Below are 27,153 nucleotides of genomic sequence, written 5' to 3'. Positions count from 1 at the left end.
ACAATCATAAGGGACAGAATAAGCCTAAACTAACAATACTATATAAATCTGCCCTGGCTGCTACGAACTAAGATCACAGTTACTGTGACGTGGACCTTGGTTTCTTTCTGTGACCCACATATCAAAGACATAAACGTTCTAATAAACTTGGTCAGGTCATATCATGAGAAGAATTCTTCTAATAATAAACAAGCAACCATAGTAACAGAATGGCAACTCAGATTTTAAGGAACTCAGGGCAGACCGAGAACAAAATGGATAGATGAATCAGAACGTTTCCTGATGCAGGACGGAGTGCCCTAATATCAGAGGTGGAAAACGTTAGGAGAGGCCTTTGTCAAAAAAATTGCTGCTGATGTTGATAATGATGAATGTGCTCAAAACCACGAATGACACACACTGCTCTCTTTCCTACATGCCTTAATGACGTTCCTGTCCAAGCGGCAGGAGGTGATGGCGTCCCAGTCGACTGTGTGGGCGAAACAGAGCCTGGGGTTCCCCTCCACCCTGACGGAGCCCCGCAGCACCGCCGTCAGAGAGAACAGTCCGACCTCCTGCAGGTCACGCATCTTCCGGATGACGAGTGCGTAGTTGTAGAAGACTCTCTCGCCCCTGGGAGGGAAAAATTGACGTCCAGGTGTTACAGGCATGTATCATGAGAGAGAGAGAGAGAGAGAGAGAGATTTTTGCATGAGTGTGTGTGTGTGTGTGTGTGTGTGTGTGTGTGTGTGTGCTTGGTCTTTGTATTTGTCTGTTTTTTCTCTTTACAGTCTGTCTGTTGTATACGTGTCCGCTACTCTGTTTGTCTGTCAGGCAAATATCCAAAGAAAGAAATACCCTTATTCCCTCCACAAAGTGTAATGGAACCGTGAAAACGCTCGCGGACAAATCCGCGTTTCATTTCCGATATATACTCCTTTTTGTGCTTTAATGTTATTTTTACTCGTACACCCTCGCTCGGGAATAAATTATGAAAGACACGCTCGGTGCTGCACCGTCTGGTCACCATCTGTTGTCACTCCAATCCAACAACGTACGTAGAAGAAAGGGGCACCGCCAGCCCGTGACGTTTCATTTTTTTATGTTTAATGTGATTTAATTTTTACACATACCATAAAATCAAACAAATTATTCGCCACGTTCTGTGCATATGTATCGGACTGATGATTATCTTTCTTCACTGTCAATCATGAAGAAACGAAGGTTAAAAGGAGCGAGGTCAACGTTTTGTTTCTTTTTCGTACTGTCTTTAGTATTATAAACGTAATGGATAAGAGGAAAACGAACGTTTCTTCGCGCTGTGCACAGTAACAAGTGGTATCTCTATTCACACTAGCAACTAATTACATATGTAAGAACAAAACTTCAATCAATGCTAAGCTGCGTGATGACTGGACTGGAGTACCTACCAACAATAACATTTTTAACCGCAACTGGTGAACTGAACCACCGAACCATTATACACGGACAGGCTGTCTTTCCTCATGGCACAGGACACAGGGCAGCAGCAAAACAAAATTAGAGCCTCGGCCATATTACCGGATGTGTGCCAGATTCAAGAACTTAGCATGGGCCATTGTGCAAACGATAAGGCGTTGTGTGCCCAGCCATTGGGTTTGCCACGAGTTTCGACTCTACTTTCTGGAATGGTTCAAGGGGCATGGGGACTTGATGAAGGGAGGCAGGAGTGCTAACATGGAGTGGATAGGTTGATAGGTCAGTGACAATTTTGACGAGAATTTCGTAATTTCAAATAATTACGGCTAATTATTGACCGCTGGATGCCCCATGAGCCCGACAAACATTATCCGATAGAGTTAACGAGGATTAAAAAGACCAGTAGTAAGTCACAGAGAAAAAAAGTCGAAAGATATTTAACAAATGTAGTTGTAATAGTATCTGGCTGTTCTTCTCTTGTTGTCCTTGGCTGTCTTCTTAACCTATCGAGAGAAAGAAGACATCAGCACGTAAGCATCGCGCGTGACTTGTAAATATATTCTTGTAAACACGACGAAAACAAAGGATGACCTTTTTGTAGTCTGTCTTTTTTAATTAAAATTAAACTATACCAAAATATAAACACTGGGGCTGCCTTCTGTATTCATGTCAACACGAGAACCAACGCTGACTCTCTATTTCAAGGAGTCATGCAGGATGAGGGATGGACGTGAAGGAGGAGGAAGAGGGGGAAGAGGAGAAGGAAGAAGAGTAAAAAGAGAAGGAGGGGAGGGAGGAGTATGGCGTCCTCACCTTCCCTGGCCAATTCCCTCTTTTCTTCTTTATGATTAATTTTCTTTTCATTCTAAAAAGCGAGGGTTGGGGAGGAGGCCAAAGCAGGACAGTGTTACCATGAGTCTCTCTCTCTCTCTCTCTCTCTCTCTCTCTCTCTCTCTCTCTCTCTCTCTCTCTCTCTCTCTCTCTCTCTCTCTCTCTCTCTCTCTCTCTCTCTCTCTCTCTCTCTCTCTCTCTCTCTCTCTCTCTCTCTCTCTCTCTCTCTCTCTCTCTCTCTCTCTCTCTCTCTCTCTCTCTCTCTCTCTCTCTCTCTCTCTCTCTCTCTCTCTCTCTCTCTCTCTCATAACGAGAAGGCTGAGAGAGGACAATACTTGAAGAGTCAGCCTTTACGTACATACATCTTGCCCCATCACAAGAAGTAGTATGAAACCTATCGAAAACACACCAAACAGGTGGTGCCAAAATTTCCCAGGATGTTTTTAGAGCCAAAATCTTATATCCACCGTGTTTATCATGAGCGTTTACATTAGCTGACCAAGTTTCATTACTATTGGCTTATAAATAGTTTTTTTTTTTTTTATGTTGCGCTTTGAAAAGCTACTTAAAATCGAGAATTTCTTTGTTGATGAGATATTTAGCTTAGGGTATTCTGTATTCTATAAGCATTCAACAATAAAGTTACACAGGAAAAATTCTCCTATCACTCCGAAAAAAGGTTGAAAATGCCACTCTGAACATAATGTTAATAGAATAAGAAAAATTCCAGAAATTCCGCCAGTCATTGTAAATCAAAATCCTCTGCGTCATTTTACACACATGTATGCAGGCATAAAGTGTGCAAAGTTTGAGGTCTGTATAACAAAAATGGCAGGATGAGGAGGCCGTGAAAGTAAAAAAAAAAAAGTTTTGAGAAAACGAAAATACCTTATCTTATTGAAAATCAAGTTACTTTAGTCTAACTTCTTATTTATCCATTGTCTAATGTCTTGAGATGATAGAAAACGTTCGTATACATTCTTATTTTATGTGTGTGTGTGTGTGTGTGTGTGTGTGTGTGTGTGTGTGTGTGTGTGTGTGTGTGTGTGTCGCATAGGTAGCCTATAGCTGGTAATGCTGTGGGGGGTAGCATTGGATGGGCCAGGGAATGGGTAATATGGCATCTATTTATGTTTGAGAGCTACTACGTGTGTAGCTCTAGGACAAAAGAACAATTTTAGCAAAAAATGAAAAATGTCAAAGTTGAGTGATTCTGGTCACTCAGATGTGTGGTGGCCCCTTGAGGTTTCGTTTATTCTCTACTGTATCCTCCGAAAGGTGACCGATATTTTTCCATGGGAGCTGATGGGAGGGTGACTATATATTGTGAAGGAAGGTATAAGAATAGAGATAGGAGCGAGGCGTGTGCAGCAAAGAACGCAATAAAAATGGAAGTTAAAGACAAAAGGAAAAGCGAGAAATCGAGATGGAGAAGGAGAGATTTCATTCAAGAAGATCTCGAAAAAAAGCGCCCGCAGGAAAAGATGACCAGAGGGCCGAGCGAGCGTTTGTTCATGAAGAAATAGCATCTCTCAATAAACGTGGGAAATTCCAAAGCTAGGGAAAGAAGCAGAACAACATGAATTAGAGATAATGAAAATGAAGATGAAAAAGTAGTAGTAGTATTATAAATAGTAGTAGTAGTAGTAGTAGTAGTAGTAGTAGTAGTAGTAGTAGTAGTAGTAGTAGTAGTAACAGCAGCAGCAGCAGCAGCAGCAGCAGTAGTAGTAGTAGTAGTAGTAGTAGTAGTAGTAGTAGTAGTAGTAGTAGTAGTAATAGTAGTAGTAGTAGTAGTAGTAATAGTAGTAGTAGTAGTAGTAGTAGTAGTAGTAGTAGTAGTAGTAGTAATAGTAGTAGTAGTAGTAGTAGTAGTAGTAGTAGTAGTAGTAGTAGTAGTACTAGTAGAAGTAGTAGTAGTAGTAGAAGCCTACGACTTGAACTCTTTCAAGAGAAGGGTATCTGGACACCTCTCCTCCCGAAATTGACCTCTCTTTCGGCCACCTCTTTGGATTCTTTTTGGGAGCAGCGTGTAGCGGGCTATTTTTGTTTGTTATTGTTTACTTTTTTGTGCCCTTTAGCTGTCTCTCTTGTTGTAAAAGAAAAGGAGTAGTAGTAGAAAAAAAGTAGCAGTAGTAGTAGTAGGAGTAGTAGAAAAGGAATGATGTACCTGATGACGGAGAGGTTGGGGAAGAGCTTGCCGAGGGTGCTGAGTCTGGGCACGTCGTAAATAAACAGGTAATCGGTGATCTCCAGCAGGTGAGGGAACGAGAGGCTCTGAAGGTACCGCTCTTCGTTTTCGTCCTTCTGTTGCGAGAAAGAAAAAGAAAACGATTACATTGTGAAGGACGTGTTGGTATGCGTTTTTAAACTCTTTACTTGATTTTGTTTATAGTATCTGTCTAGATGTTTCTGCTGTTCTGTCTATTTGTTTGTGTCTGTCTGTCTGTCTGTCTCCGAGTCTGACTGCCTATTTGCATGTTAATCTGGGTGTCTTTTTCTAGTTGTCTGCTTGTCCATTTTTAATTATGTCTGTTTATCTACCTAGCTATCAGTCTTACTACTTATGATTATCTATCTATGATTATAATTTAGTATATTTCGCAATCTACCCCCCTCCACCCACACACTCACGGCACACTCACCACGTAGATCAGGGAGAGGTGGAGGCAGCCGGACACCTTGGCGCAGGCACACAGGTCCTCCAGGTGGGTGAGGTTTCTCAGGTACATGCTGGGACAGGCTGGAGGGGGGAGAGTAAACAAAGGTTTCACGTAATAGTAGTAGTAGTAGTAGTAGTTATCTTATAAGCTGTAAGAGGGACAAGAATATGACAACGACGACGACGACGACGACGACGACGACGACGACGAAGAAGAAGAAGAAGAAGAAGAAGAAGAAGAAGAAGAAGAAGAAGAAGAAGAAGAAGAAGAAGAAGAAGAAGAAGAAGAAGAAGAAGAAGAAGAAGAAGAAGAAGAAGAAGAAGAAGAAGAAGAAGAAGAAGAAGAAGAAGAAGAAGAAGAAGAAGAAGAAGAAGAAGAAGGAAAGAAAGAAAGAAAAAAAGAAAGAAAAAAAAGAAAGAAAGAAAGAAAGAAGAAAGAAAGAAAGAATGAAAGAATGAAAGAAAGAAAGGAAGAAAATAAAAGAATAAACGATAAAAGAAAAAAAGTAGAAAAGAGGGCATATTTAGCCTAAAAAGCGTTGCAAAGTATACAAAACACACACACAATAATGTACTACGCAAGGAATGTACCCGTAAAACAGACTGAAAATTTAGCCAACAGTCAGTTAGCAAAAAGAAAGGAAAAAAAAATGAGTGATTAAAAGTAACATTATGAAGATGAGAAGGAAAAAGACCGGAGAAAATAACACACACAAAAAAAATAACACCCACTTGTAACATTCATTAATAAAAGGGAAGGAAAGACAAAGGAACACTGGCCTTCTGTTGAGGTGGTGAAGTACTCTTTCCGACCTTCCTTTTCTCTCTCCCTTTTCCCTTCCTCTCTCCTCCCTCCCTCACCCTCTCATGAAGTCTAACCGTCACTCATCTCGCCGCACTCGTTTGTTTTCCTATGTGTGTGTGTGTGTGTGTGTGTGTGTGTGTGTGTCTGCTGTGACCTAAATTAAACGTATTACAAGATATATTGTCTCGTAATCCTCCCACCCTCAAAAAAATAATTCTACACACAGTCCCTTATAAATCTGTTTCGTACACTAATTCCACAAAACACGACCGCATATGGCGTGCTGTTGCTGGGGACTTAAGCAAAGGCAGCTCTGGCTGTACGCGAGGTTTGCATTTCTGGAGGACACGTAAAGTTTATTTCGTGTAATTCGAACATAATTTCCCTATTCGAATACAGAGTCAGTCAGTCATGGGGTTTGATTCGTGTGGGTGTATATGAAAAGCGTATAACAAAGTGAGCTTTTTGTGCTTGTTTTTCTTCCCGTGGTAAGAGAGACGCATACTCTGAACTCACGTACAACCAAGGAGAAAACAAAAAGGAAACTGGAGAACAAAATGAGGCAGGATCCAGACCCCAGACAAACCAGACCAGTCGATTATAGGTTTGTTTCCGAGGCAGCCGACAGCAAGAGATATTTTAATGGCTGCATGCATAACAATAACAGCTTAGTCTTAAAGCTTCAGCGCCGACGATTAATAACCAGGTGATTCCTGAACATGACTGGCTCCACCGCCGGAAACAGGTCCCGCAAGGCAAATCATGACCGGGGATTATATTTAAAATATATGAAAAGTCAATCAAAAATTAAATAAGATTACCATTAATATGATATACCTATAAAGAAAACGAAAGATGCTAAAATTAAGGACCATAATACTTCTAGCGGTGTCTGATTGATCTGATCGTACATAAACAAAGGATAGTGAAACGCCGAAGTGAATGTGGAAATACTGAACGAGTCTCATATGTCTCCGTGACGAACAAGCAGCGGCGGCGGTGGCTGAGTGGTCAGCGTGCGGGCGTGGTGACTCCGTGGACCTGGGTTTGAGTCCTACTGAAACACGCTAATTTTTCAACTATTGCCGAGTGGGGGAAGATTACCCACATGCTGCCCAGATCATCAATCAACCCTAACTTCGCTCAAGCGGAGCACCGTATGGGCCAAGCAAAAGTCATTCATCACGGCAGTCACTATAAATAAAATGCGCCTCCGCCACTGATGGGCTGGGATCGTCCAAGAGACCCCTCAAGACAGCCTACCGGCGCTACAGCCGGCACCTAAATAAAAGAAAAGAAACAAAAATTAACGGCGCAACATTGGTTTGACTTTTGTTTTTGCTTCTCTGATGGCCAAAGGGGATAATGTAGGACACGACAACCCCCCAAAAAACAGGAAAAGGACAAAGTAATTGTGAAATATATGAACGAGTCTCACTTTAGGAAAGGCTAATGATGAGGAGAGGTCTTGTAAAGGGCCAGTTTTTTGGCGCTCAGCTCCGCTTTTATTGCCTTGGAGACTGCCGGATGAGCAACCCGAGGACACAGAGCTGACTACAGTGTTCTGATTATTACTGCCTATTTTCCATCTGTTTTATTAGTTCGTCTGTATATCGTATCGACCAGACCGGGACGGATAAGACTGTGCAGTATAACAACAGCCTGAGGATACAGAACTGACCGTGACATCAATATTATTGTAGGTTATTTTCTAAATGTTTTCCCATGTTCCTGTCCATCGACCAGCCAGATAGAGAGGGTCAAGAGGTAGAGGGCGGCATACGAAAATTTCCGCAGCGAGTCCCTATGAGGCCCGAAAACTCGTAACCTAACTGTACCACCTTCCATTTCACTGATGACGTAAGGGGTGTTCTTTCTTTTTTCCTGTCATATTATCTCTTATAAGAAGGGGTATCAACGCACTTACGGCATTACATTTGGCATTTTATTCTGACGACTCCTAATCTCTCCGTAAGACCAGCATATTGCGGAACTGCTTTTATTGTCGTTTAGATTAGGTCTACTTTCCCTAACCGCGAAATATTGATAATAACCGTCACAAAACTAATAACAAAAAACAGCGCCATGAAGCTTGAAAAGTGTGCGCTTCCCCTTGGACGGACGGACTAGTAAAGCAAAAGCAGTGTCCACGAAGTAAATTAGTACCCCGAGTTCCCTCAGGCAGCCAGACAGGGGCGTGGGAAGGCACGGGGGAGGAAGGCAATGAAGGGAGGGATACACAAAGGGAGGAGGGTGGGCAGGCACGGTCATCCCCAGTCTCCGCCGCGTGTAGAGGCTTCGGGGCACGGAAAGAATATAGCTATGTGGAGGAATAATCACAAAACCTTCTCACGCAAAAAAAAAAAAAAAAAAAAAAAAAAGTTTCTCTTTTCCTCTATTGGTTTATTATTGTTTCCTGTGTACATCTCAATTGCATGTATTTGTGGCGATATAATAATTTCACGGCGGCGAAAATTAGCCTTTTTTCCTCCTCCTTTCCCTGTACAGAAACACACCAGCAGACTGCATGTTAGTGGGTGAGGCTCTGCGCTGGTGACGAAAAAAACATTTTCCCACCCCTTCGCCCTTAAACTCTCACACTCACCTCACTCTCCCTTCCAGCGTCGCCTTAAGCTCACTGCCCTCTCCTCTCTTTTTCGGTAACTTACTTTATCATGTCGCCTACTCACTTATCTAATCGACCTCCTCTAAGACAGCCTTTCCATAAGCCTTTGCCATCACGCCCTTAGCTCCTAACACTTACCCTCCCTTTTGTGTTTTCTTAAAAGCTCCAAGCCCACTCTTCCCCTCACCCGTGCCTTGCATTCACCCTCACCCCCTCCCTTCCTAAACTGATTAGCCAGTCTGTAAAATCTAGAGATGACGCTGAACTAAACTAATGAAAAACAAGTTTTTATTTAAAGCTGTATCGAATCCGTTGAATTTTCTTTTGTGATCTCGACGATGACTGGCTGATGTTACTCAGACGGACTCCGTCCCTCCGCTGCCTCCCCCTAGCGGGAGGCGTGGTGCTGATGGGGAAAAGAAACGAAAAAAGAGAAAAAGGAAAAGTGGAGGATAACTTTATGGTGCTCCTCCTCCTCCTCCTCTTTCTCCCTCCCCTCCCCTTCACCCTCCTCCCTCTCCTACTCCTCCGTTTCCACCTACCACTCGTGTAGTGCCCAATTTACTAAGAAAAAAATAAAATAAACGAAACTCCTTGACCCGACAGTGTTACTTTTGAACTCCACCTGGAAACGCGGCGATCATTTCCCGCCGCGATGGGAAGGACAAGCAGGTTTATAATACAGAGTTCAAGTTGGAGAGTTATCCAACCCGTCTTTGTCTTTTTTCCTTGCAGTTAAGCAGGTCGTAGAGGAAGAGGTCGTAAAACTTCAGCACTCCCCAGTACTTAGCGTCTCCCCTTGAGCGGACGTTGGCAGTAGTCGTATATTCTAAATTACTGCGATTACATTTTCCGTGATGCGACGTTTATGAGTCTTTAATGTACGCACAGTGGAACTAGCTTTCTTATCACCATAATGGTTTACGGCAAGGCAGCGCACAGCCAGATTCGCCAAGGGCTGACGGGCGAGGGAGTGAGCGTTGTGGTCATGTGCGAGGGTATGTACCCCGTAGACGCACCCCCGTGGATCTCTCTTATCCCCTTCAGTCGCTTCTGGCGTACTGAAAGTCACTGCAGACAAGACAAGAGAAAGCAAAGCAGAGAAAGAGCTGGCGGACAAGCAGTAGCGTTTATATTCCCCTGACAAACGAAAACGAAACTACGACTCTTCCCACCTCAAATTATCTGTGGCGTACTGAGGCGCTGCGGGCAAGGCAAGGCAAGGTAAGGCAAGGGGCAGAGGAGCGGAAAGGCGATTGTTACTCGTATGTTTGAAATTTCGATACATCATGAGAAGTCTCTCATACATCGTAAATTTTTGCAGACAAGGCTAAGCTAGGCAAGGGACATTTACATAAGAATGCAGGCAGGCAGTCAAGCAGGCAGACAGGCAGGCAGGCAGGCGAGCAGGCGTTGTGTATATAATTTCGACACGTGTGAAGAAAAAAAGGTAGAGGACAATTCCGTTAGAAAACATGAAGGCGGGAGGATGAATGTTGTGTTTAGAATTTTAAGGTTTCGTGAGAAGAGAAAGAAAGTTATAATAGATTCACTGCCACGTCAACTTCGGCACGTTTCGGGGGTATTACGATGCTCTGGCGCCGGGCCTCCCTCGTGTGTGTGTGTGTGTGTGTGTGTGTGTGTGTGTGTGTAAATACAAGTTATTAGTGTCTCGGATAATACCATCGAAACTGAAGTTTATCACAAGTGAGTGTAAACTGAGCGCCTTCATGTGGGATCAGTCAAGCCTTTGGCAGTCGAGGACTCAAAAAAGCGCCACGCCGCTTGTCAAAACAACAAATTTCTCAGTCTACTGATTGTCTAATCTGTTTCCTGTTATTTTCTCTATTCTAAATTTCATCATTCAAAAGCTGAAGGTTGCGTCTGTGTACGCAATGGGATCCCTTCCTCTCGTGCCCACGATCTAGCTTTAGCATTTTTCTCTATATGGCTGAGACCTAGTTGCCATTCAATCAGTAAGTATGCCTGTGCTGCTTATCTCTCACCTATTTACCAAAGGTATAAAATTATTTGACTATTTGAATTCTAAAGTGGAACATATTTTGACTCCCTCTCCCTTGGCTGAAATTTCCATCTCAGGAGATTTCAGCGTTCACCAACACCTTTGGCTTTCATCCTCTTTCACTGACCAACCCGGTGAACAAGCCTACGAATTTCCTCTCCTTAATGATCTAGAGTAGCTGGTGCAGCACCCTACACATATTCCGAGCCTCTAAGGTAGCTCGCACACCGACGTAACCAACTGCATGGAACCGATCACCCGTAACTGGTCGCGTACGATGGTCGCTTTGAGGTCCTCACACAGGAGATTTTTCTTTTTTGTTTCAACAATGTCATTGGATTAGGATGACGTAGCTTTGTTTTGGTGCATAAGCAAAAGGAAAAGAGAATATCATTGGTTTATCCATATTATATAAAAAATGCTCAACGAAGGAGTTTTGTTGCTGCTCAGGATTTTTACAGAATGTCTAAAGAAACCTCCATGAACTAATTCGTTTGGGTGTCCCAAGCCTTTTAAGAAGGATACAAATTACAGAAAAGTGTACTGCCATACCTTTTCTTGAGTAGTTATTCAGAGTGTAACAGTAGATGCACGGATGTTTTTCTATTTCCTTTGCAAATTAAATGTTTCTGGCTAGCTAGTCACGCCCCATTGCAGCAGCAGCAGCCATGACCCTTGCTCTCGAAGGCACATGACGTACACTGTCTCTTCAGTGAGTCCACAATGCAACTGATCGCCACACGACCAACATATCCATTTGCGCGTCGATCACGGTCGCCCTTCTTAAGCACAGATTGCATATCTTGCTGACTATAATTTCTCCAGACTTCTGTCACTTTGTTAAAAGCAAAAATATCTTCAACGACTTCACTTCTGCATCCTTCCCACCCCTCCATCCTGACGGAGCTACAGTCTTCACATATCTCTCCAAAGCTGAACTCTTCGCTCAAACGTTCTAAGAAAATCACAATCTACGTAGGTGATTCAGGTCATACCCTACTCATCCTCTCTTTTGGCTTTACTATGCCAAATGTTAAAATTTTTAGTAATGAAAGCGTTCAGATCGTAGGAATGAGGACATACAGACAAAGAAAGGTTATTCCAGGTTTACCAGCTTTGAAAGGAGAATATAACTGTTGGAGACAATACAGAACGACTAAGATTGGGAAAGATAATTTTGCAAGAAATTGGATTTGAAGTTTCCCGCTGAAATTGTCATATGCAGTTTAGCATGCACAAAAATGTTTAGTGAAGGTGATAGCTCTGAGTTATCCAAGAACAGGGACAGATATCTGAAAAGCTGTGTCGAGTTCCCTGGTGGGAAAAAATGTTTTGAGGTATTGAAAAACACAAGCTCCTGCCTTATTAAAAAAATAAAAAGCAAAGTCAGATGTTAAGCGTTCTATGTAAACTTTTAGTTGTATAATTTCTGGTGAGGGTCGTTTGTTACAAAACAAAATGTTTAGTAATGCAGAATAAAGTTATCAGCGTAAGAGTGAATATAACATTTTGGTTTAGAAATGTCATTAATGAACAATAAAAAGTGGGAGATAGAAAAGAGTTCTGAGGAACACCACTGCTTATAATTTAGGGATAGAACAGTGACCGTCTACCACAGCAGAGATAGAACGGCCAGAAAGGAAGCTGGAGATGAAAGTACACACACACACACACACACACACACACACACAGAGAGAGAGAGAGAGAGAGAGAGAGAGAGAGAGAGAGAGAGAGAGAGAGAGAGAGAGAGAGAGAGAGAGAGAGAGAGAGAGATGGAGCTTAAAACCTTCAACTTTAGCACAATCATCTGTAAGCCCTGTTTAAATAAAAAATAAAAAGAGAGAGAGAGAGAGAGAGTCCTTGAGCTGCCTCCTTTACTCAGCAAATACGTTGAGTCTGTCAGTGCTTGTTCTTTTACCTTATCTCGTTCTCCAACGGGTGTTTCACGCGGAGAATAAGAAGAACTGCGAGGCCAGAGGTGCAGCGCGGCGGCACATGCAACAGAAGCAACAAATATATGTTGAAAATAACAATAAGACACAACATGCAATGAAATGGCAAACACCTCGCAGAGGAAACGAAGACGTGTGTCTGGCGAGCCAAACTCTGTTGGTGAAGAAACTACTCATCTGAGAGTGAAGGACAACGCCATGAGACGGGACCAGCAATAACTCGGGACAAGGAGGCAGCGAGTGGCGCCCCAGCACCACAAGCAACAACATAATAGTAATGGTGGCGACCCCATCCTGTCGTAGCCACACTGTGCCGCCGCTCCGTGCCTCGCCTCCCCTCACCCAGCACCAGATGTTACCTTACACCGACACTTTTTGCTTACCAACGCTAATCGTTACCCGTGGTTTTTATGGGCGTGTTTACAGAGTAGTGGGGGAAGTGGCAGAGCCGTGTTTATTAAGGACGGGAAGGAAGGAGAGTGAGGCGAACATGTTGCTAGTTACTTGACGTCTCAAGGTCGTTGTTTCATGCGATTCAAATTTATTGGACGATTTCGTGTTCGGCGAGCAGGGAGGAAAGGTGTATGGCGCGCCAGGGGGATGTGTGAGAAACAGCTGCTGCGTCTCTGTTTGGTGCAGGTCTGACAGAAAAAAAAATATTTATAAGACATTCCTAAAACGACGTACATCTAAGCTAAATAAGTAAATTTGAGAGTGGCTCATGCTTGATTACTCACAACATAACCTGGCCACAAATGCTGCAACTGGCCGCTTATAACAATCATGTCTTTACACAATAATTTGACCGGTGGTTTATGTCACGACAAATTAACATGGTGTGGTGGTGACAGAAACAAAATATGGAGTCAGCGCTGAAAACAGGTTTTACAGTGCGCTGCAATATAAATACAATGTGAAGTTTATACACGGCCATAACTACAACACACACACACACACACACACACACACACACACACACACACCTCCGTGGCGCAACTGGTTAGAGCCCGCTCCGGCCGGATTCTTTCCGTTGACTAGGAGTGGTTACTGCCCCCCCTTGAGCAAGGGGGATGGGGTGTGTGGTGTGTGAGGTCCTTGCAGTACCCAGAGATCGACGATAAAGAGCATTTGCTCATGTCGGGAGGGTACCTGCTGGCCATTGCGAGTCCTACACGTGATCAGGCCGTGGTGAATTACACAAACACACACACACACACACACACACACTAGGGTGGAGGGGGGTGGGGTTGTAGTGAGAAGGAAGTTGCGTCGCGGGGTTCCGCTCTAAAATCCGGCCGATTGTTGTCATCCATAACAGACCCGCTGCACTGGCTGGTTTGCTTTCCTTCCTTTCTGGATCTGGATTTGGATAATAATGCGCAGGGCACCAGAATAGGTGCATAACACACACCCTTTGACTCCTCCACCTGCACTACCTCTCTTCCTTCTGTCGTTGGTCCCTCCCCCTTACTAATTTGCTTCAGCGTGACATTGCACGTTTTGTTTATTATTTTTTGTGCATATTTTTTTCGCCCAAGTGAACAAGCGCATCACTGACAAAGGACATTTTTATAGGTAGGAAGTGTTTGATTTTTTTAAAAATATATAGCCCTCTGCCTCCCCGCTCAAGCTTCTGCGTTAATGTCTGCATGGGTGAGACCGATCATAGTGCAAGAAGACATTGAATTCCGTATTCATGCAACCGAAACACAAACAGAATTTCGTGTTTGTTAACTTAAACGGCTTGTTGACTCGTCATATCCTCATGGGTGAGCCACATCCTTTTCAATGTCCTTGGCTAGTGTAACATTGACATTACACAGGTTTTTGCTGCAGCCCCCAAACTTGCCGGTGGCAAGAATGGTCTTCGTGACTATCGCGTGGATGACCCGTGTTACTGTCCCAGGGAAAACACGCACGTCATAGTAAACAATAGATCGTTTTGTTTTCGTGCATATCAAAAAAGGGACTGATTGATGTGTTTCCCTTGTCTTTCCTCTTCTGAGGTCATCTTTTGACTACTACTGTGAGGGTGTCGCAGTGTCGCTTGTCATAACTGATGTTACCCCCTTACGGCATCGTGCACGTATATATTCTTGATATGTTTATTTAGTGTTTCAAAAGTTATGGCTTCGGTGGATTAGCATATGAATATTCTATTTCAGTACATTTTCTTAACCTTCAACTGTTTCAACGCTAAACCACTCAGATTTCATTTTTGGTTCTGACTTTTGTTCTTGAGCAATGGCAACACTTTATCGAAAAAAACTTAATGAATGCAGTTGATCTTTTTCTTTTTACATATGGCCCATAGCGCCGGTAGGCTTTCTTGATGGGGACTGTTGGTCCGCCCCAGACCGTTAGTAACGTGGAACAGTATTTTATAGTGACGCCATTCTTGCTTGAACCATGCTGCTCCTCGGAGCTTCATTTGATATCTTGAAAGAGTTCCGCTAGAGCCCGCGTTGATAGGTGCTCAGCAGGACAGCATGTGGGTTGTCTTGGCCACTCGGCCAGCATATAGTAGCGGGCAAGACTTGAACCGGGGTCTCCAGAAAACCGCGCCCACACGCTGACCACTAGAGCACCTCCTCCCTGTCCACCACCTTACTTATCCGTAAGGTATCCGAAACTTTTTTTTTTTTTTCAAGGAAGAACATCGAAATCACTCGTAATGCCGGTGCCCATAATGTAAAGAAGTCCCTTGTTATAAGTAATTTCTTGTAGCCCATGTGAATTATTTAAACCGGAATAAGCGTTTATTAAAACCTCTCGAGTAGCGCTTACTACAAGAATTTTTTTTAGTCCCTGAAACGTAAGTATGTTTATTATTTGTTCGCGTGTTCATCATCCGTTGACATTGTTGAGTTTTGCCAGGCATGAGGGTCGTCACTCTGCCCTGTCCTGCTAAGCATGCACGCTCCTCAGCCTGGGCGGTATAACTGCACCACCACCACCAATACCACCATCCCTTCCACTTCAACCACCACAACCACCACCAACACCACTACTACCAGCACCAACAAAACCAACGCCACAACCAGCAGCAGCACCAACAAAAGCAGCATCACCACCACTGACATCCTCGTCAAATCCACAACGACCACTGAAAGGCCGCGCCTGGAAAGCTCCCAGAAGGAGAATAGTACAGGCTGGCGTCGTGAATGTAGCAATACATCATCGTTATGGCCCTCAACGAGACGGCCCGGGAAGGTTATAGCGGCGGTCAGACGTGCGGCCACACGGGATTCAAAATTGTACTGAGGCAAAGCCGCGCCAATGAGACTCAGACGGCGAAACTTGTAGCCGGCGTCACATCTCCTGGAACATTATTTGATGCGTGGCCCATTGAAGCGGCCGAGACCTGCGACCAGCGACGCTCAACGGATTAGCGGCCGACCCTTGTCCCTGCCGCGCCTCCTCACCCACTGTTTCCTGCGGGTTCGTCAGACGTCAAGCCGCTCTTCGCCCTTGTTAGTTAATTAGTCCTTGGGCAAGACCACCACCCTCCCCCCCCCCCCTGCAAAAAATACTGAAAAAGGTTCATCCTCGACTACAGTTTGATAAAATAGTGAACATTTTTGATTAATGAAATACAATAGAAAGGTAATATACTACCCATGCATCCGAAAGCAGAAAAAAACTATAAATAAATTAATAAAAACCACGGAAAAAAAGTTTATCCTGAACCACAGGATAAAATGGCAGAGTAAACTTGGATTTAATGGAGAGCGAGCGGCCAAGGAGTAGAGTGGAGAACGCCAGAGATCTAGGAGTGGCTTTGCCTTGTGGAGACGCTGGAGAATACTGAGGAGAGTCGCGCTGCCAGACTTACTGGGAATCAGGACCAATACAGGCTCTGTCGCGTAGGACTAGAGCTCTCCTGAGGAGAGACAAGGAGAGGTATGTCAGGGGTCTCGCTGAGGAAGTCGAGGGCCATTTACATGCGAATGACCTCGGACCTACTTACCCAGCCCTGAAGATGCTCCGCTCCAGGTCTCCCTCTCTGGTGAGCGCTATCCGAATAGCTGATGACTACCTCGTGTCGGACATGAATGGGCAGAGGGCTCGTTGGGCTGAGTATTTTGAGCAGCTGTACATGGCGGACCCTCCACGTGGGTATCTTCCAGTTGCTGGGCCGCAGGTAGCGGATGCTCATCTACCTATCAACGAAAGCCCACCCTCTCTCTCTGAGGTCAGAGAGGCTCTGGCAAAGTCGAGGGGTGGAAAGGCACCTGGCACCTGTAACATCAGTGCGGAGCTGCTCAAAGCTGGAGGTGAGGCCTTCATCCGTGGGTTGCATGCGGTCTTGACTGCCGTATGGCAGTCCGTCAACGCCAACTCCGGCTATACGGGCACGCGGCACGTTACCCTGAAGCTGATCCTGCTCATCGGGTTGTCTCTGTAAGAGACAATCCTGAGTGGAGGAGGCCAAGGGGACGCCTACGGAGTTCGTGACTTGAGCAAGTCGATAGATCCTGTTGGGAGGTACTCGGGTTGGGAAGGGGGCTTGCATGGAGACTCGCCCGGAGGGACCCCCGGGCTTGGCGTTGTAGGGTGGGCGAGGCGAGGCGCCCCCCGGCGTATGTCCCCACTGATTGATTGATTGATTGTTGTAACACGGCTCATCTGGAATTAAGCATTACCGAAAAGCATTACGCAAGACCACCATCCAGACAACCAGCGACCGGAAAAGGCTCATCCCTCTTCTACCACGACATAACGATATACCGAACTCCGATTTAGCTTAGACGTGTTACTGTCATAGCAAACTCCAAACAATAACACACTGCAGAAAACAAAACTGAAATCATCCCAGAAAAAAATAGGTTCGTCATGCATCGCGAGATAATAAAGATCGAGAACACATTTGCTTAATGGGGTAATTCAAGACACATCTCCAAGCCAACGCCAAACCAAAACACATCACGTGTTTGTCTAACCACGCTGTAGATTCGCAGTCGCCAGTCAGCACCCTCCCCGACTGAGCTTGGAGTTCAGGAATGACGGATCTACGGGTACGGCTAAAACTTCACACCCACAAAGCCGGGACGCGGGACACAAACCCCGGCTGACACCAGTAAAATCACTTCACCGACGCGAGCCATAGCTCTTTATTACAAAAAGGTTAAATTAGTAACAAACCTTTACATGAACTAGAAAGAACTTGACAGTTAAGAAAGTGCGTCAAGCTTGGACATAATTTCGTCAACAAGACACAAAAATAAAGTTAATCACGCGACCATCAAACTGCCTACCTTGTAAGTCTCATTAGTCTGTCAAAACAAGCGTCGACCGTGCGGTAAACAGGATGATGCGGCGTAAGTGGAGGAATCAGAGAGCGCTAATGTTTATGATCTCACCGCCGATCCGATATTATGTCTAAAATTGCTTTTTCATTACCGACGATGGATAAGAATTTGTCTAAAGTTTGTGCGTCATCGGTGGACATTTTTAGCATGTGGGAGACTGCGGCACGTATATGGAGAAGGGTCGATACCGAAAGGGATCGTAGAGGAAGGGAAAGAAACAGCCCAAACTTGATTCTTATTTGAAATCAGCCCAAGGTGGCTGATGATATGTTGATATTTTGAAAGAAACTAATAGGCAGTGAAAGAAAAAGAAAAATAGACGGAGAGACTGACAGGCAGAGAGACACATACATTGAAAAAAAATAATCTTACACACACACACACACACACACACACACACACACTGGAGAACGAAGACGAAACACTCACAGAAAGAGATCCAATATTTCAATCCGCTGGAAATTAGCAAATCTGACATTACGTAATGATGCCACTGCTGCTGTAGTTATTGAAACTGTATTAATTGTAGTAATAGTAGTAAATGGCGGCTCTGACGTAGACAGCCCGCTAGACACTGATGCTATGTCTCCAACTGACCTTGCGTACCGTGCCTCTCACACCCTTCTCTCTCTCTCTCCCCGTGTCTCTCTCTTTCTCTCTCACTCTAGTATAAAAACAAATATGTTTTTTATGATTGATTCTCTACCTGTGAGTGAATACAAAGAAATTTGTACAACACTTGGCAGCGTTGCCACCGCGGCGTTGTCAGCTCAAGTCAACCCAACACACCGCAGTTGCCAGTTGCTCTGCCTGCTTTAATTATCGCATTTCTGCCATTTTTTGGTGTGTGTCTGCCATCTGCCATACAATATCAGCCATATGGCATAATTATGATAAAATATTGAGACTGTACCTATATATGGAATGCCAGGACCGTCAAGCAAATTTTGATGCGAGTCATCCAGGTGAATGGTGAGGTTCCGCTGGGGATGGCCAGGGAGTGGGGAAGGAGTGGTCGCTAAGAACATTAAAATATTACACTTTGACCCTATTTCCATACCACCCAAGGGGTAAAGAGTCTTGGTGCATTTTTTAAAAGAGGTTTATTATTATTATTATTATTATTATTATTATTATTATTATTATTATTATTATTATTATTATTATTATTATCCATTGTCGTGCACCATACTTCCCGAATGAGAGTACACCCACACACACACACACACACACACACACACAGAGAGAGAGAGAGAGAGAGAGAGAGAGAGAGAGAGAGAGAGAGAGAGAGAGAGACACACACACACACACACACACACACAGAGAGAGAGAGAGAGAGAGAGAGAGAGAGAGAAGGGTGTGAGAGGCATGGTGTGCGAGGTCAGTTGGAGACGTGGCAACAGAGTCTAGCGGGCTGTCTACGTCAGAGCCGCCACTTAAGATTTGCTGGACATAGTAGTAGTAGTAGTAGTAGTAGTAGTAGTAGTAGTAGTAGTAGTACGTAGTAGTAGTAGTAGTAGTAGTAGCAGTAGTAGTAGTAATAGTAGTAGTAGTGATAGTGGTAGTGGTAGTGGTAGTAGCAGTAGTAGTAGTACTAGTAATAGTAGTAGTAATGCAAACATCATACTCGGTACCAAAGTCTACTGCTACTATTTATGTTATAGCTCGTTTCGTCCCATCGAGGGTCTTCATAAGTTTAAGATTCACGTGACAGATACAAGGTTATTTTTTGCAAGCCTAACAGAGGGAACCAGAATCATAAGGTTTGTGAGGATTATCGAGCTTGTATACAGACTTCGCGTGAGACTTCATGACAAGATGGTTTTCGACATTCATGGAGAATTAGCAACGACAAAATGTAATCCCCTGATACTATAACAAGTGAGCATAAAGCATTTTGAAAACCAACGAGATTGTAATGTGGTCCTCCCAAAACGTTGTACGATTAGGATACTTGACAGTTTATATAAAAGAGCAATGTAGTACCTCTATTCACGAAGTGAGATAATTCAGACAATTAATTTGTCAACGGTTGTAAAAAAAGAACTCTTCGGTCAATCATAGCTAGAAATATCTGTGACCACCTCCGGACACATAATCTGATTCATGACTCCCAGCATGAGTTCATTAAAAGTAAACCATGCCTGACTAATATTTTGTCGTTTTATAAAAAAAGGTATATGAAGCGATACATAGGAGTAAGAAATATCATATTACATATCTCGACTTTCGTAAAGCATTGTACAAAGTTTCTCACCAGGGGGTAGCGGATGAATGGAATATATCAAACAGATGGAAACATCATGCCTTAAATGGAAGTTAGAGAGCTTCATGAATGAGAAGGGAAGTTGGTGAATAACCCGTTCTCAAGAGATGCCATGTAGAGGCCAATGGGCCTCTCGTGGTCGCCGAGCATCTTTGTGTATAATTATTCCCTTCTGCATAATGCGAAAGAGATCGGAGGTTACGATGATAATTGCATAATAATGGCAACTTTAATATCAACCAGACTCCTGGTGCGAATCTAATGATATGAACCTAAGCATTTTCGTCACTTTGATTGGCCATACACTACCTCTAAAGTAATGAGACAGGCCCCCGGTGATGAATGAACAACGGCACTCCCATTTCCCCTTCTGGTGTCTCTATATAGCAACTCGAAGCATTGTTCGCTCGCCTGTCTGCCCGGAGCTGCATGGTATCGCTGGTTCAGTCGCCACTATAAATTGTTCATGCTTGTAAAAAATATTACGTAGTTTATTATTTCCAAGTATCGTTTAATGGTTAGTATCTTATTCGCATTTCCTGAAACGAATGACTCACATTCTTCGCCCGCTAAATGTATTCTTCCTCTGTCTCAGTATAGTTTAAGATACACGCTCTAGCTATTCTTATCTGCACCACTATTAGTTTTCCTTGATTTCGAGCACACTATATGATTTCTGAGATCCACTCCAGAATATTCGTCACGGTATGTAATGATGCTCTTCCTCTTTTTGAATTTCACTGACGGTAAACGTCCTATTAATTTCTATCTGTACTCACCCTATTCCTGTTTCGTTTATTGTTTTCTTCAGTAGCATATATCGGTTACTTTTCAGATGCATAAAACTGATGTTTCTATTATGACACTGGTAATCATATGGCAAAATTCAGGCAAAATTTTATGGTAATGTTTTTTCATTAGAAGTCATAATTTTCTAAGCAAACTATTTATATTTTTACTTTATTTCAACTAGAGTAAGTCACATCCCGAGTCCCTTGAACGTGTGGCAGCTACGTGGACCGTGACATTAATCATCTATCTGTGACCAAGTATCTTTCAAAGGTCATACCATATTCATTTTTTATCTGCTCCAATTATTTTCTCACTTCGTTTTCAGAATTATTTAATAGGATATAACAAAAAGGACATTTTTTTATTGTTCTCCTTTAGTGTTGTTGTTCTTCTTTTTCTTCTTTATCTTAATTATATAATTTTTTTGACTTAATTCTTTTTCTTAATCAGAATGCCTTAGTAGACGTATGGCTCCGCAATCTTCTTTGCAATTTTAATTATATTGTTCCTTTATTCGTGTCGCTACGTTGCAAACCTCCAGTACATAATGGTGCACGCGCTATTCGTTTCCACCGGCGTGGGTCCTGTTCCCCTCTCCAGCAGGGGCCGCCGCGTGTCCTCCCACTCACAACACAATTTTCGCGCAGGCTGGGACAGAGAACACAATAACTTTTCACCATTCTAATTGGACCAGAGACAACCTCTTGATTTCTACTGCTTTAAAAGTCATCTTGCATTTCCCATTCGAGACATTCCCGTTCACTTCACCCGAAAAATGAGAGGGAGGGAATATCTACGATGATGTTATTCTTCTGAAAATTAAACGGAAAATTCTATTTTTTTCATTCCGAAATAGGTGTCCCTTTTATTACTTGTAACCTCTTGGAAACCGGTGAGGTGTGTCTATCTACTTACGCCTAGTGTGTGTGTGTGTGTGTGTGTGTGTGTGTGTGTGTGTGAGAGAGAGAGAGAGAGAGAGAGAGAGAGAGAGAGAGAGAGAGAACTTCATATATTAGCCCTAGACAAGAGGTTGCGGTCAGACAGTCCATGCAGCTTCCTTCCCATACCGATGCTGGCGTCTCTTCGTCCCCTCGCCAGTATTGCGTTGCCTCACCTTCACCGTCACCACCACACCGGAAATTACTCATCTGAACTTTTTACGTGCATCGGACTTCGCTTTTCACACGCTTCACATTTTTTCAGTAACTAATGAACAGAAGGCAATGTCCGATGCCCGTACATTTTTTTAACCTGAAATACTTTGACATCGTCCTTAATATCTTGATAGTTTTCATTATGTAATTCTCTTTTCAATGTCATTACACTTTTTTTTTATATATATATTAACCATCATCGGCATAATCACGGACCCAACGTGCTCTGCCTCTCTTGTTAGTGTACGTCATCCCGCTCCGCCAAGTGCTCTAATTTCATTCATCCACCTGCACCTTTGTCTGCCCTGACTTTTTCTACAGCTTTCGGTCTGCCATTCTCTTACTTTGGTTATCCAACTGTTATCACTTCTACGTGTTTGGCTCTGCAAAAGTCTTAATCATTAGAATATTTTCAACATTTGTCTGTTTCTTAAGCCATGATCTCGTTTTCTATCTTTCCAAAGCTAAATCAAACATTCTTCTCTCAATCCCTCTTTGTTCACCTCTTACCATTTTTTTCCATTTTTTTTTTTTTTTGTGAAACGTTAGGTTTCTAAAGCATATGTGATGACTGATACTGACTACATTTTTCAATTCAAGGCCAGTAATAGGTTGCTACTCATGATGTTATCACGTTCAACGAGAGCTTAATTCACGACTCGCAGCATGGGTTCACAAAAGGTAGGTCATGCCTCACCAATCTCTTGTCCTTCTACAATAAAGTATTTGAGGCGGTTGACAGAGATGAAAATTATGATGTAATCTATCTTGATTTTAGTAAAGCGTTTGACAAAGTTCCTCACCAACGACTGTTGCTTAAATTACAGGCTCACGGAGTAGAGGGTAAAGTTTTGAACTGGGTCAAGGCGTGGCTTAGCAATAGGAAGCAAAGAGTGCAAATCAATGGTAAAAGATCTGACTGGGGATGTGTTACAAGTGGGGTCCCACAAGGTTCGGTATTAGGTCCACTTTTGTTTATTATTTATATCAATGACTTAGATACAGGAATTAGTAGTGATGTTAGTAAATTTGCAGATGATACCAAGATCGGTAGAGTAATTGAGTCGGATCAGGACGCTAGTATTCTCCAAGGTGAACTCAACAGATTGTATGACTGGGCAGATAAATGGCAGATGGAGTTCAATGTAAGAAAGTGCAGTATTCTGAGTGTAGGTAGGAACAACCCCTCACATAACTATTGCTTAAATGACACTCTCATAAGCAGGTCTGGGTGCGAGAGGGATTTAGGGGTCTTAGTGAGCTCTGATCTCCGTCCAAGGGCACAATGCATTCAAGCTAGAAATCGAGCTAATAGGGTACTGGGATTTATTTCAAGGAGCGTAAGCAACAGAAGCCCCGAAGTCTTCCTCAAACTATATTTAGCATTAGTTAGACCTCATCTTGACTATGCGGTTCAGTTCTGGTCACCTTACTACAGAATGGATATCAAAATGTTAGAATCGGTGCAGAGGAGGATGACTAAGATGATTCAGGGGCTGAGAAACTTGCCATACGAGGAAAGACTCAAACAGTTAAACTTGCATTCTCTAGAAAGGCGAAGGGTGCGTGGAGACATGATCGAGGTTTATATATGGATGAAGGGCTTTAATAAGGGAGACATTCATAAGGTTTTGTTGGTAAGAGAACCGCGTAGGACACGAAGTAATGGGTTTAAACTGGATAAATTCAGATTCAACAGGGACATAGGCAAAAATTGGTTTACTAACAGGGTGGCGGATGAGTGGAATAGGCTTAGCAGTCATGTGGTGAGTGCCAATACAATTATCACATTCAAAAATAGACTAGATAAATTAATGGACAGCGATATTAGGTGGGGTTAGATACACGGGAGCTTAGGGTCAAAGGAGCTGCCTAGTACAGGCCTACCGGCCTCTTGTAGACTCCTGCGTTCTTATGTTCTTATGTTCTTATGTTCATTCGGATTATCTCTGATATACTTTCCGTGAGCTGGGTTTTCCCTCACTGTTGGTCATTGTAGACCTGCTGCCAATGTAATAGGACCATCAGCCACGCAAAGTTGCACCAACACCCATGAAATCCACTGCGCTGCATTTCCTTTTGAAAACAAGAAATTAAGTTTTAACTGAAAACACAGCAATGAATTTGAAGAAATTGGCTGGAGCAGCGTGTTGCGATATTTTTTTTTTTTTTTTTTTTTTTTTTTTTGCGTTGCACATAGTGTTAACGGAGCTGTAAAAATTTCTGAAGTCTAAAAAAGGGTGCATTCGAATAGCAACTGTAAGACAACTTAAAGCAGTGGCCGGCGCAAAACTGTTAGTGGCACAAGTGGATTTTCATAGTAATGTCGTAGCCTGTAGACTTTAAAATATGAATCAGTAAAACAGAAGGAATCAAAAAACACCCACGATACATTTACGAGGGCAGTTTGCTACAAGTACACCGCTGCATGTGCATATGTATAAGAAATAAGATATACAAAGTGTCAGTAATCAGTGTCAGACAGTAAAGAAGAAGAAGAAGAAGAAGAAGAAGAAGAAGAAGAAGAAAAAGAGCTATTTCCTTTATTATAAAAATAAAAATAAAAACTACTACTAAAAATAATCAGCATCAGCAACAGGCTTCCGGTCACGTGCCCAACGGACATCTCAGCGACGGACATTTCAGCTAACAAACAGCCGTTTGACCGAACGGACAATACACCGAACGGGCAATTAGCAGAACGAGCCCTTGGTCGCATGAATTTCTGAAGCTCTCTCCTTTATTTTGTTTGTTATTTCCTTTTGTAATATAGTGGCTCTCTGCAATGTAATTGTTTTTATAACAAAGGGTAGAAATGTAACTTCGTTACTTGATTGGAAAATAGTTATTGACCGTTCAATAAAGGAAAAATAACACTGATGATAATGGAATCACATTATAAAAGAAATGATAAAACAATAGAAATTCATTATTGCATTTAAGCAGAATTTTTATTCAATGTTCTTTAATAGTTAAAGATTTTGTCATCTTCCTTATATTCTCAGTGTGAGTTCAGTCTCGTGTTTAATATCTGGTATTCTTTTGTTCTTTCAAAACCACTCAGGTGCTGCCTGCCCCGTTGTCACCGCCCACAGCGGCTCCTCTTCTCTTAGTTTTGAAACAAGACGGCCAGCGGCGGGGCGGGCCACTGTCATCCTCTGCTCAGTCCTTCTGTGCCGTCCCTCAGGAGGCTGTTGTCCGTGGAGCACCTCGTGTGTAGGTGATGAAACGGAGGAACTTTTCTCGGAGTTTTTTGGTTACTTTGAAGCGACATGGATTAGTGTTGTACAGTTGCAGCGTGGAAGACGAAGACCGACATTTGAACTCAGTGTGTGGAACACGCTGGAAAACACACAAAGTAAATCTATTCCACACCGCAGACTCTTAAAAGGAGGCACAGAGGATTTATGTATTGTGTAGAGGACAGTCACCCATAAATCGTTTTCTGTTTAGTCTCAAAACTTAAAATAAAGAAAGCTAGATGTCCATTCGACTAATTATTGTCCGTTCTGCTAATTGTCTGATCGCTCGATAGTCCGTTCGGACAAATGGCTGTCGGACCCTTCGGCCAAAAGTCCCTCAGTGAAATGTCCATTGGTTATCTTTAAGGACTCATTACTATTACCATTATTATTATTATTATTATTATTATTATTATTATTATTATTATTATTATTATTATTATTATTATTATTATTATTATTATTATTATTTGTAGTAGTAGTAGTAGTAGTAAGTAGTAGTAGTAGAAGTAGTAGCAGCAGTAGTAGTAGTAGTAGTAGTAGTAGTAGCAGCAGTAGTAGTAGTAGTAGTAGTAGTAGTAGTAGTATAAATAGTAGTTATAGTAGAGTATTGTTGTCGTTATTGTTATCATTGTTGTTGTTGTTATTGTTGTCAGTCAACATTTTTTTCAATAACGTGTGTGTGTGTGTGTGTGTGTGTGTGTGTGTGTGTGTGTGTGTGTGTGCCCTAATACCTTTGGACTCTTCTTATACCTTGAAAAAATACATTGGAGCTCGGCAGCCGTTACATAACATTTCAAGAAGCTCGAAAACGATAAACGATACAGTTGTGAGGCGAAGGGATTCCAGAGCCTACTGTGTTAATCGTGACGCCAGATAGAAAAATAAAGATTTACTGTGTGCCGCGAGGGTAGCTTTATGACAATGAAGTCCTCCCTGACGCGCCGCCCCGCCTGTCTGATAACTCGAGGGCCCCGTTATTGAGTCTGGAGCAGCACCCGGTGTCCTTCAGGGCGGCGAGTACTTTGTCTCGTATTTTTTGTCACTTTAATATTTGTAATTTATCATCACCATGCGCCTGACAAGCTCGATCTGAGGAATACTCGGCGACGGGCTGCAGCTCCAGACACAACAAAGGGGAGCTTTATTTATTACAGATGCGGGGCAGCACGTTTGGGCGGGATGCGTTATGTGATGCAGCGACCCTCCCAGCGGACAGTAAATTTATATATGCTTTCCATCTGCCGTCACGATCAGTACTGAGCAGGCTCCGGTATCCTTAATTCCCTCTTACAACTGTATGGTTTCCCGTTTTTCAACTCGTAACGGGAAGCTACATCTGCTCCTCTGGTTTGCTTCTTGAAAAGGTCATGTAGCGGCTGCCGAGCTCTAATTCAATTATTCAAGTTATACGGTGAGTCCAAGGGCAGAGTAGCCATCACTTCCATGTTTCCACGCCTCTTAGTGCTGTTACGCCACATGCTACTGTCATACCTAACCTATATCCCTTTTCTGTATTGGATCCAAATATATAAGATGTAACAAGATGTCCTCAGTTTAAGTTTATAAGAAAGAAAAGTATGAGAAGTTGAGAAGTAGTAGGAAGAGACTTGAAGTCGACGGGAGCATATGAAAAAGAAGAACCGTAAAGGGAAGAATAGGAGAGGAGGAAAGGTCGATGGGGATCAACAGGGAAGGGAAGAGATCCTGGTTGTTATCGTTTACCAACGGCTCATGAAAATCCAACCAGACCCTGGCGCCCGGCAGCCCCGTGACGCGAGCAGCGGAAAGCGATACACCGTAAAGGAATTATCTCCAAGACATTGATAAAGAATATCTTTACCAGCATCCCCAGCATCATTATCAACATTATCAACATTATCATCATCAGCTGCTGCATCACCATATTCATAACCATCAAAATAATACTGATAATAATAATAATAATAATAATAATAATAATAATAATAATAATAATAATAATAATAATAATAATAATAATAATAATAATAATAATAATAATAATAATAATAATAATAATAATAATAATAATA

The 27,153-nt window shown here is 42.8% G+C and overlaps 1 protein-coding gene across 1 annotated transcript in view; it reads right to left on the bottom strand.

Annotated features, from left to right (window-relative positions):
• The window catches only part of LOC126994688 (uncharacterized), a 74,245-nt gene that overhangs the window by 12,689 nt on the left and 34,403 nt on the right, over positions 1 to 27,153 (bottom strand). The window contains exons 3-5 of the mRNA XM_050853987.1: positions 4,911 to 5,008; positions 4,436 to 4,572; positions 420 to 612 (exon numbers count right to left, since the gene is read on the bottom strand). Of these exons, the coding sequence (XP_050709944.1) occupies positions 420 to 612; positions 4,436 to 4,572; positions 4,911 to 5,008 (428 nt within the window). The remainder of the gene's footprint in view (positions 1 to 419; positions 613 to 4,435; positions 4,573 to 4,910; positions 5,009 to 27,153) is intronic.

The sequence above is a fragment of the Eriocheir sinensis genome, unplaced genomic scaffold (genome assembly GCF_024679095.1).
Source record: "Eriocheir sinensis breed Jianghai 21 unplaced genomic scaffold, ASM2467909v1 Scaffold85, whole genome shotgun sequence".
In the NCBI taxonomy this organism is placed as follows: domain Eukaryota; kingdom Metazoa; phylum Arthropoda; class Malacostraca; order Decapoda; family Varunidae; genus Eriocheir; species Eriocheir sinensis.
This window is presented reverse-complemented; position numbering and strand designations above follow the sequence as displayed.